The sequence below is a fragment of the Glandiceps talaboti genome, chromosome 22 (genome assembly GCF_964340395.1).
Source record: "Glandiceps talaboti chromosome 22, keGlaTala1.1, whole genome shotgun sequence".
Classification (NCBI taxonomy): Eukaryota; Metazoa; Hemichordata; class Enteropneusta; family Spengelidae; genus Glandiceps; species Glandiceps talaboti.
In genome coordinates, this window is record NC_135570.1 from 15,099,487 (window position 1) to 15,112,253 (window position 12,767).

Below are 12,767 nucleotides of genomic sequence, written 5' to 3' on the forward strand. Positions count from 1 at the left end.
CACCCACAGATTGCCCCATAAATAATGTTGACACAGAGACACCCACAGATTGCCCCATAAATAATGTTGACACAGAGACACCCACAGATTGCCACATAAATAATGTTGACAAAGAGACACCCACAGATTGCCACATAGATAGTTTTGACAAAGAGACACCCACAGATTGCCCCATAAATAATGTTGACACAGAGACACCCACAGATTGCCCCATAAAAAATGTTGACACAGAGACACCCACAGATTGCCCCATAGATAGTTTTGACACAGAGACACCCACAGATACCCCATAGATAATGACAAAGAGACACCCACAGATACCCCATAGATAATGACAAAGAGACACCCACAGATTGCCCCATAAAAAATCATCCACAAGGATAAGAGCTACTGAGAAAAGGAGATAAATTTACAAAATATATTTCGCCAACATACTTTTCAATACTAAATGATGTAGATAAAATGCATGTATCTAAAATATTGTGTAATATCATATTGTTGTTCTAACATTCTTTGAGTTGAGTTGAGTTTAAGGAAGCTACAAGTACAGGAAGATACTGGATGCAGGAAAGAAGACTTTATGGAGTAGACTACCACATCAAGAGGAAGTTATTGTAATTGTGAATTTAACATTTGATTCATGATTTGATATGTAATTTTAATTTCGCCATTGTTAAATTGTATTTTGTATTTTGTATTTATCCAAATGTAATTTTGTATTTATTTGAATGTAATGTTTTCAATAAAAGTACACATGACTTGTAATTTATTTTCATTATACTAATAAAATGTCTCTTTTAAGTTATCTTTTGCAGAAACCAATTCCAGCCATATTACAACACAAGGCTTGGGAAGATGTGGACAGGTGGTCGGTCACACACAACGGCATCATTACAATAGTTAATCAGGATAGAAAGAGGACAGGGAACTATACAACATGGTCAGACTATGTTGAAGTTAGATGTCCACAGTCCCAGTGGACTAAGTTAGATCTAAGGTTATAGAACCAGTTCAGGGCTATAGTCATAAAATACAGTCCCCAGGCTTATGGCTTTGAACTGACCCAACATTTGCAAGCGCGCAGCAAATGTTGGTGGGTGGGTGATTGGTGTTTGGTTTGCCAAGTTATGGGATACTGTAGGTGTAGCTGGTAAAGGCGCCTAGGTTATTCATTGGCATTGAATAACTTAGCCAGTCCCAAGCCTGGAATACTGGGTAAGCAATACAATAAGCTTATTCTAGTAAGCCCGAGGGCTAGCTACGTTTAGCTATGAGTTGAAATATGTTATTGCAGTACACTGGTAAACTTGACAAGGCGTTCAAGACATCAAGGAGTGAACATTACACTTTGATACTACAATGCAGTGGTTCTACATCTTTATTAGTATGTCAAACACAGGTATACACTGTATGTTGACATACATATGGATGTGTTATATATTAAACTTTCAATAAATGCATTTCAAGTGTGTTGTGTCTTTAAGTGTGCAGAGTAAAGAGCAGTGTGTGATACAGTTAGTGTGTTTTCCACTCTAATACTTGTCAGAATGCAACCGACTTGTTAATGACTGACATTCTGTCATTCATTCTGTCTGTCCTAATCCCCTCCCCTCCCCCTCCTCTGGTATCCTTGACCCTTTGCAACCAGTTGCGTCCCTCCCTAACTCCCAGCACCCAGTGGCAAAGAATGACTCCATATTGACAATGTTCCTGAAGATGTCATTGTGTGTAATCCTGAGGAGAGCAGTCCCATAGACATTTAGTTACACATCTGTCATGAGTGTATGAGAATGAATGTTCAAGCATGGATGTACTATCTCACTAATATATCCATGGTTGAAGATGCCCCTCCTCGTAAGTGCAGATGATTATCTGGGTCTATAATCAATGTTAGTGAGAAACACAAGAATGGATCATAGCTAACCAGGAATGTCTACACGCAAAGGACTCTGGGAGTTTTGGTCTCTAACCGAGGACTGTACATGCACAACGGACGCTGGGACTATTGGCCTCTAAACTGGCATGCCCAAACACGAAGGACTATGGGAAAAAGTGCATCTAACCTTGAACTGTTCAAACGCATAGGACTCTGGGAGTATTGGCCTCTAAACTTGGCATGGTCAAATGCAAAGGACTATGGGAGTCTTGGCCTTTAACCTGGGAGTCTTGGCTTCTAAACTGGGACTGTTTACAGAGAAAAGACTCTGGGAGTATTAGCTTGTAAACCGGGCATGTCGTATTTACACACCAAATACTCTGGGAGTGTTGGCCTCTAAACTGGGACTGTTTACACACAAAGCTAAGGACTATGGGAATACTGGCATCTTAAATTGCACATATGACATTCACACATAGGGGACTCTGGGAGTCCTAAACTTCTAAACTGGGCATGTACGTGACATTCACACAAAGCATCCTGGCCTCTCAACCAATGCATCATTCAAGATCAATTTATAGTCGACCAGTAGCATTCACACTACTACTTTGTATATCTACATTTTATATCTTTTTCATACCTTAATAGTTAGTTCACTTCTTGGAAAGAAAAAAGCTATACACTTTGACCGCCAGTGGCGCTCTTAGAAGTAAATAAAGTAGAATTTCAATCTGATGTGAGTTTCAAATACGTTTCAAAGTTTTGCAGGGAAACTCAACAATGACAGTTTTAGATCGCACCCAATGACCATTTTTCCGACTTGACTGACTTCTATAAGTCACGGAATTACATTTGTATTTCACACATGTTCCATACCTTTGTATTAACGTACGCCCTCACACATCGGACAACCTGGGAGCATGCCGACCACAGGGGCGTGTAATATTTCATAAATTGTTGTTTTCCAGGTCTACAGACTAAATATAACAACCTAATTGATTAATATATATTCTTACATGTAAGGGGAAGAGACTAACATTTCTTCGTAGTATAGAGATTGATACATTTGTAGCAGCAAGATTCGTTCGATATTTTCCTAAGAAAACGAGCTTACTAAGCAATAAGAAAACAACAATCTATGAAATGCTACACGCCTCTGTGATGCCGACGAGGGCGGAGTGGCATAAATCTGACAGTTTATGACAAAGCATTAAACTGCAAATTGTCCCAGACTAATCAGATGTGCTTACACTTAATAATGTTATCTTAATACGCCGTATTCCGGTTATCGAAGAAGCCCCGAAAAGATAAAAGATATGATTGTTTGGCCACTAGGGGCGCTGTTTTAGAACCGGAAGTGAGGGCCAGAATTGTAGCGCATTGTTGCAAAGCATAGAGTCTATAGGCATCGTAACCACTGACTAAAGATTTTCTGTCATTCCCCGTAACTTTACGCTATAATATTGCATTATCGCCCATCAAATAACGAAATAGCAAATTAACCTCTTGTTCTCCTAATATTTCGCGTAAGTTTGGCTCTGCAATTCGACGGTGAGGAAAACCCAAAAGTAGCAACATTTTGAAACGGGTAGTACACTGACATCTCACTCACGTTTTCAGTGTGACCTCGTCCATTTGCGTTACCGTTGGAGAAATTGTAGTGATTGCTTCCAGTCAAACATCGGAACGAAAAAAAGGTACAAAAACAGAGGAAAGAACCCTCAAAATCACAATATACGCTACAGTTATTGCAGCTTGTATAAAACCAATCTGATTAAAATCCGATGTAGATGTCGGCTAATCGTTCATTGCTATTTTACTATCGTTATTGTGCCTGAATTGACCTTCGTGGTACATGTTTGATCGCCTCCTCTACCGATCAGGACAAAAACGTAAACATGTACCACGAAGGTCAATTCAGGCAAAATAACGAAGGTAAAATAGCAATGAACGATCAGCCGACATCTACATCGGATTTTAATCAGATCGGTATAAGACATGGTATGATGAGTGAACCACGTAAACGTTACATGGAAGGCCGATTCATTGAAGGGGTGGGCGGTGTGGTACATCAATCACAATAACAATATTTATGATTCGTTGCCGACTTCAATGGGTTTTTTTATACACTGATGGTCCTGAATGAAGAATAGCAAGCTAACCAAAGTGTGATAGTAAAGATGAGTATATCAATACAAATATGTTTATGCCAACTTATAACCAGTACATGAAATGTTTTTTTCCGGACAAAGTTTTATGATTTCACCCGTGGTGCTACACCACTGTTCTAATAAACAAGAAAGGCCTAAGTATGCGTCGACATCAGTTACAATATAAACATGTGGCTTGGTAATTGTCGACCGAACTCTCAATATTGCAATGACTGTAGCTGGAAGCTGTTCAATCTGATTAAAACCCGATGTAGATGTCGGCTATTCGTTCATTGCTATTTTACCTTCGTTATTTTGCCTGATATTATTTTTCTTGGTACATGTTTACATTTTTTAGCCTGATCGTAGAGGAGGCGATCAGGCAAGCTAAAAAATGTAAACATGTACCAAGAAGGTCAATTCAGGCAAAATAACGAAGGTAAAATAGCAATGAACGATCAGCCAACATCTACATCGGATTTTAATCAGATTGGAAGCTGTTGTCATATTTGTAATTTTCTAATCGTTCTTTTGTCAAGCAACAGACACCAGTAAGGTAAAGAAATATGTTTATCATGTCTACATCGGGTATATTTCGAAGGTCCTCCGTCCAACTTGCAATGTTTCCGCTGTCGATTAGTTCTATCTTTTGATGCTTGACATCCACTATTCGTCTCCTCTTCCGTTCTCTCAGAAAATTATCATTTTCTAGTGTTTCAAGACCAAGGTTGACAGCATTTCTGGCGATATCTAGTAGATTTAGAAGTAGTAATTTTCCACTCTTTTATGAATGCACGGAGTTCTTTTACGCCCATTTTGTTGACAGCTTCATACATCGCCATACTATTAGATGCCATGACGAAAATTCTGGCCCTCACTTTGTCAGATATGGTGCGCCCTCTCGCGATACTTTCCTGCGAAACAACCGGAAGTTCGATAACCGGAATACGCCGTATTGCAAAATAGAATGGCTTTTGGTTATTGTCAAGGCGTGGTCGTGATTGCTAAGGTCAATATGTCTTCAGATTGACACATCCATCCTAGCAGATTTCAGTCAAAGTCAACTAGTAGTAGTCAAACTAAAACTTCCAAATGGCATATCACTCTATAACCTTGAGCTCCCTCATGTCATCAATAATAATAACAAATGTTATAATAATTTAGAATAGACTCTGAATATGAGAGTAATAGATACTTGCATCCCAATTTATAGACACACATCTTTTGTATATCTGGTATATGGTAAATGTACAATAATAACAATCAATAGTTCAATATAGGATAAGGAATGGTTCTTTTAATTTAGGGTGGGGTGGGGGTGGGGGTGGAGGTGGGTTGGGATGGGAGATGAACCTTTTTAGTTCTCATCCTACAAAAAAAACACGTTTCAATTTAGTTTTACATATAATTACTAGAATCTGTATTGTACAAATATTTCTAACGAGGGCTTTGTATTCATACGTAAATAAGATTCTTTCCCTTGTCCAGGCTGTGATTCATAGTTATGCATACAACAGTACATATGAATTTGATATTGATTGTCATAAACAGTTATCAATTTTGGACAGTAAGTTAGCAGCAGGAGGAGTGGGTGGGGGTGGGGTGGAGTGGGATATAATGCCTAACTAGACGAATCTAGTTTATTTGTCAAACTATATAGCACTACTGATATTTGATTGTCATTGTTTTCAGTTATGGCTTTTTTTCTGAGTTTGCGCACTAAACTACATCAAACATATTCTCTTGTACTATGTATGGCACGTCTGTACATGGGCCGGGGTGGGGTGGGGTTAGTGCAATATTACATGTGTCAACTGTTCGAGTCGTAGTTTGCGCATTTTATGGCAGGTCTTGATTCACTCTAAAAACGGAACAAAAAAGAACATTACATATACACAAATTCTCTTCCATTGTATAATATAAAAAGAATTTGTGTAAACATCAAAAATGACCCGAAACGTACAAATCACTGAGCGACACGTATTAGCATGTTGTGAGCTATGATCTTAAATGTGTGCTTTTCCATTTCAAATGCTACTTCATATGAGAGAGTAAGCAAAGCACGTGTGTCTAGTAAACTGAAAACCAGAAGAAGGGACCGTTCAACGAGTGGTAAAATCGAAGACCAACTTTACTTCAAGTTCTACCCCGACTAAACAGCTAAGAAAGATGAGATACTTTCAGTCTTTGTTGATCGTTATTTGCATCACGTCTTTTCTACATGCAAGAGGACATATCATTGATACTCAACGCACGCAAGACTCTCCGACCGAACAGAATAACGAAGACGCCGTCCAATTTCGTCACGTACGCTGCAGACAAGTCTGGGAAGAAGCGCAAAATGTGAGTGCTCTTTCATTTGACTGAAGTAATTAGTTGTGTTCTAGTATAGTAATTATTAATAGTAAAAATACGATTGTGACCAAGGTGTGAAAGTTGTTGGGAACGTTTTACTTTACATTTCATGTTTCCGAGCTGAGTTGGCCATGATCGTTATATCGCGCTCGATTTCTTTTCTATTAAACACATTTTCTGTCGCGAAACACTGTCGCTCTGTCTCTTTCTCTATCTCTGTCGCTGTCTCTGTCTCTATCGCTGTCTATGTCTGTCTCTGTCCTTGTCTGTCTGAGTGTCTGTCTGTCTGTCTGTCTGTCTGTCTGTCTGTCTGTCTGTCTGTCTGTCTGTCTGTCTGTCTGTCTGTCTGTCTGCCTGCCTCTCTCTCTCTCTCTCTCTCTCTCTCTCTCTCTCTCTCTCTCTCTCTCTCTCTCTCTCTCTCTGACTCTTTCCCCGACTCTCCTCTCTCTGTGTGTGATTCTTTCCCCGACTCTTTCTTACTCTCCCCCCCCCCGTCATTTTCAAATTAACTTTAAAAACAATTTTAAGCCAAAAATTGTAATATCTTAATGAACTTTTAAATTACTATGAAGCAACAACATTTGGACACGTACGTAGTGCTGTACAATTATGACCTATCAAAATGCAAGTATATGGTGTTTGGTATTCAAATATTTTCCGAAAACGTTGTAAATAGAAACTTATTGATCTCATGCACAAACTAAATATTCATAATATCAGTTTACTCGTAAACAACGCTCAGTTCTGAATTTATATTGAAAGGTCGAGAGGTCGTCGTGTGTAATTCATCACTCAGTATAAATCAATTCAAATCCTCAGTTTTCAAAGTGTGTATATTTGTTAATCGTTAGAGAAAAAAGTCATGTTTCGACGTGTTCTTAAGGTTAATCTGTTTTGTTCTTTTATAACAGATTCAATAATAATCTAATTATGTGATAGACCCGGCATTCACTGAAAATACAGTAATACATGTTAAAACATGGTAACTTCTCAAACATGACGTGTCACGATCTGATTGGTTGCATATTTTAGTAACTTTACTATAGTTGAGTACGAATGTAAACATTACATGTATGTACGTGTAACATTATTTGATAATACCGAAATAATTGCATATGAATGACAAAAATCACAATTTTAATATTTTATTTTACAATTGCTATGCCTATGTATAATGTGAACGATCACAGTACTATATACGAGTTAGTTATACACTGAAACTACAAGCACCACATCGTCACTATTTAGGAATCACAGAACAAAGGGCTCTAACATTTAGAACTGAAGTAACGTCTGTTAGTTGATTGATTGATTGATTGATTGATTGATTGATTGGTTGGTTGGTTGATTGATTGATTGATTGATTGATTGATTGATTGATTGATTGATTGAAATTTTGGTATATTTTGCTGGCAATCTTTATAATATTAAAGAAACATTCAAATTCACAAATCAGCAGTGTAATTATACAAATATGCAATATTTTTTTCCAACTATTTACATTATAGGAAAAGAAGTTTATTACACGTCACATACGGTACATCAATTATTAACCAACGTCTTTCGCCAGGGAGAATGCAAGTTTTAGAAGTAGACCCAACATGTTCAACAGCTCAACAGATCAAGTGAATTACAAAAGATTTTAAAATTCTATGAATAAAGAGTACTGAGCTTTCGAGCTGTCTTGACCGACGATCCTCAGGTGGCCAAATACAATAATTACAACTGACCACCACTAGGTGGCGGTATGATCAGCCCGTTGTATAATATTTAGTGGAGTTCGATGCCCCTGTATATTGATCATAGGATTCCAAGAACAACTGTTACTCGATTAACTATTTTGTCAACTATTCTTATCTCATTTCCATGTCTGCTCAAGCATTGTTCTTGTTCTTTAGGAGTTTTGTTGATTCAGTCGCATAAACTTTAATCCGAGGAAATAAATTATGATTATTGTTAATCACGATGTTGTCTTTTTTTTAATAGTCTGGTCGATCCTATGAAACCATGGAGGCATTAAAAGCAGATTTGCTAAGATATGAGGACAAATTCATTGAATTCCGGGTTCTTCATGCAGAAGGCAATGATAGACGTATGGAAAAGACCAAACATCTAGAATTACAGCAAGAATTTAATGGTATCTAAAATCCTCGCTTTTCTTAGAATTTTACCACCACCACCACCACCACCACCACCACCACCACCACCACCACCACCACTATCACTATCACTATCACCACCACCACTATCACTATCACTACTACCACCACCACCACCACCACCACCACCACCACCACCACTATCACTACCACTGTCCATGTTGTCTTTGATAGTTTTTACACATTCACCCTTTATCACTTTGTATATCAATAGACCTTCTGAAGCGTCATGGTATTGAAACGTCCGAGGAACTAGGGGAACCAGTACAGGTGTTTTCTGACATGAGATTGAACAAGTTATGGAAGCAGGCATCGTCAGGTAAGTTGTACCACATCACTGTTTGATTTAAAAAAAAAAAAAAACCAAAAAAAAACCATGAATAGATGCCTAATTCATAAACATTTAAGGTGTTCTGAGCGTTTTTCTTTTGAGTGCGTCTTTCAAATCTTGATCGAGTACTATTCGCGTGGTACGTTAACAAATGTATAACTATATTAAATGAAAAAAAACACACAAACAGCCATAAATATTTGTTTCCCGCCTTTTTTTGTAATTTCCATAAAACTGTATAGTATTGACAGAGCCCCTCTTTCATTGATCACGCGTACTCCGACAGGTGATGGCGCTCTATCCAGCTCGACCCTGACTCCATCAAAACGTACGGTAAATAGCGCCACCAACGTTTGTAGTGTGACTCTAGCTCTGACTGTTCTGCATGTTCTGTGCCCTGAATGTATCCATCTTTTCTGGTGGACCACTAAGTGAAACAAGAAGTATTGAGTTCATTGATAGTATAAGTCTATGTTATCTTAATTATATTTCCCTATATCGTTTTACAGCGGGACATTTCTCTGCGGAAGAACTTGAAGATCTCAAACGAGAATTTGAACATCATGAACATAATTTAGATGAATTTAGGCAGACAACTGAATCATTACAGACTGGTGCCAACAAAGGTAAGCTGCAGTGATCATTAACATAGTCTAACAAGATATGGATTTTTTTCTTCAATAAAATAGTCCATTCATATCATACGAAATAAGGAGTAATGAAAAGTGAAAAGTAAATCAAAAATAACTTTAAACTCCTGACTGGACCACAACAATAGTTTGTTCAAACGAGTCGGGGTTTGGGCCCAAGGAAAACATTATAGTAATGCATATACATATAACACACAAACAAGATTCGTCGTTGGTGGCGCTGGTTTGTGGCGTTACTGTTGTAGAAACACCGTACGTCGTGGTATAGACCCTACACGAAACGAGTACATGTACACAGCGACTCTTTCAGTCTATATATTAGCATATGTTGTCAACTGCATTAGCAATTTACCAGTAATATTCGATCTTCTAACTCTACTGAAATTTAGATGATCCAGACTTTGGAGTACGAACTATGGAAGGGAAATTACATTTACGGAAGATAACAGACGACTACAAACGGCTTGAATTGCTTACAGTGCCAGCTCATGAACGCAGTGTGTTTGTTGAACCGAGGGTACATCAGATGTGGATGGAAGCTATCAATGGTAACTTTACTGGGGAAGAGTTGGTATCTCTACGCGTAAGATAAATATTTAGACTATTTTTAATCATTTATGATGTTATCATTATTACCACAGTATCTCTGGATAAGTGGAATTTCTTGATTTTTGTGTGTTGATTTGCAGTATGTTTGTCGTATTGGTTGATGGACAGACAGACGTTGAGAGAAGACATACGTAAAGGCAAACAAACAGACAGATAATCTTGCTGCTAGACATTCGGGCTTAAATTTCTTTCGATACTATAAGCGAACGAAGTTCGCAGTGAGGGCTTGCCCGAGGATGTTCCATCCTCGACGCGATAGCGATGTTCGATCGTGTGTCGTATTGTATCGGAAGAACATCCGAGGACTAGCAGATAGACTAACAGACAGACTGAAAGACAGACATACAAAACAGATTGACAAACATACAGGAAGAGACTAGGCAGACAGAGACAGACAGACAGACAGACAGACAGACAGACAGCCAGACAGACAGACAGACAGACAGACAGACAGACAGACAGACAGACAGACAGACAGACAGACAGACAGACAGACAGACAGACAGACAGACAGAGACTTAACGAAGAATTAAGAAACTTTTTTTCTTCAGAAAAACAAATCTCAATGACGTGAGAATGTGCTCAGTGGGACATAGATCATATCAGATCAATATTCAGCAACTTCAAGTTTGTTTGCCATGGTTAGCTGAATTCCGGGGTATCATTCTATCTTCTTTATATTACTTTCTATATTAGACATTATCACGACTGTCTTTAGAACAGAGCCATTCAAACTGACGGAATTCACAATTTCGTTCCTGCAGGAGGAACTGCGTCATTTTGAAGAACAACTTCAACAAAGTGATGACAAGAGAGGTGAAGCAATACAAGCCGAATTGAAATATCATATCAGTAAATCTAGTGGTGAACGTGTCGAACCAGCCATTCACCAAGAACTGAGTAGAGAAGTAATGGATATCGCAAAAACTGTAAGTCGATTGATTTTGTTGAAATAACCATGGATCAGTCCAACTACAATATGACGAGTGAAAGAAGTTGAAACCTGGTCTTCATGGTCTCTTTGACTACGTGATTTTCATTATCACATGACAATTCAACTCTTTCACGTGTCAAACCATCTGCCTTCAGATCATTAGTCGATGTAGTCGGCTAGAAGAAGCGTCCAAGATATGACATAAAACTTTTTAAGTCCTGTATGATAGATTATAATCATTGTAATATGTTGATACTCAAGTCTTTTTTGTTTCAAGAATCAGAATCAATTCTTCTGTCAGAAATGACTACTGCTGACATTAATTCTTTATGCAGAGTACGCCATATATATAGACTGACAGATCAGCCGTTGTACGTGGGCGCGGTCTGATCTCCAGCATTGACCGATGACGTCACTAAGTCTATACGCCATACATCTCAAATATTATCAAAGCAACACTGACAAAAATTAAAGAAAAGGATCGACGTCGACTACAGACAAACAATTGACAAATGCATATCAATTTTAAAGATAACACAACACGTGGAATATAATCTTTGACTTTATACATGCAGTCATCGCATTTTGTTGTGAAGGCGCAATAAATTATCAATCGTCAATCACAAAAGTTATGTTTTTCTTATCTTTACAGATATCACAGCAACACGGAAAGTTATCTGAACGCATAAAATCGAAACGTCATCGTGAAGAACTGTAGCCGTTTTAATTTCGTAAAGTGCGCCCTCTTCTGGTGTGGGGATTTTCCAATCATGTATCTAGTATTTTGTTATTCCACTTAAATGAAGCTAGAAATCTGTAGCATCGCACTTTACGATGTGGGCATACTACATTAAATGATGTAATATTTGTAAGGTTATGCTTAACCTGTGATACCCATATGAAAACAGTAGTCAATTCATTTTATCTTGGCTTAATACGAAGTAAAAACCATAACAATTGTGTATTGGAATTGTTTGTTTTTATTGTACGATTTGTGAGAGAGAGAGAGAGAGAGAAATAAAAAGAGAGAACAAGAGAGAGGGAGAGAGAAAGAAGAGAGAGAGAGAGAGAGAGAGAGAGAGAGAGAGAGAGAGATATGCTGAAAGAGACAGAAAAGGAGAGTATCTCATCACAATATTATACAATTTAAATATAATGTTAATGTTGATGCATGATTTTGTAATACAATTGTCTTCTGGCATTGTTAGAACAGTTGATTGTATAGTACGGACCCGGAACATTTTTTGATACGTATAATAAATTACGTCATCGGATTCTTTATACGTCATATCTTAATACCAGGTTTGAGTTCAGTCAATTGCAAATAGTGGCTAAGTATACTTCAGTAAGTAGAATACTGTGAGTACCTTTTAAATATGCAGTAAAAACTATGTCAACATATGTATAAACTCAGCTTGTGCCCCTTTAACACACATTCACCAATACATTTAAAATTACCCTTTCAACACAATTGATTGGAAATCTAAAACAAAAACGAAACTCTGTCATGTATATGTATATTATATCTTGTACTTACATCAAAGAGAATCTTTTGAAATCATATTTTTTAATTTCTAAATTATGATAAAATGTCGGTTAGCAATTATCTGAAATTATCTGAGATATTTCAATCATTTAAATAATTTTCGAAAATAAAGTCGTTTTAATTCAAACAATCTATGTTCTCACCTAATCAAGTTTAT

General features: G+C 37.6%; 1 protein-coding gene across 1 annotated transcript; it reads left to right on the forward strand.

Moving 5' to 3' along the window:
• Window positions 1-6,079: 6,079 nt before the first annotated feature.
• On the forward strand, window positions 6,080-12,009 carry LOC144452279 (alpha-2-macroglobulin receptor-associated protein-like). The gene is made up of 7 exons (XM_078143346.1): window positions 6,080-6,369; window positions 8,368-8,518; window positions 8,755-8,859; window positions 9,381-9,497; window positions 9,911-10,104; window positions 10,895-11,059; window positions 11,717-12,009. Exons 1-7 carry the CDS (start codon window positions 6,196-6,198, stop codon window positions 11,780-11,782), a joined length of 972 nt encoding a protein of 323 aa, XP_077999472.1. The 5' UTR covers window positions 6,080-6,195; the 3' UTR covers window positions 11,783-12,009.
• Window positions 12,010-12,767: the final 758 nt, after the last annotated feature.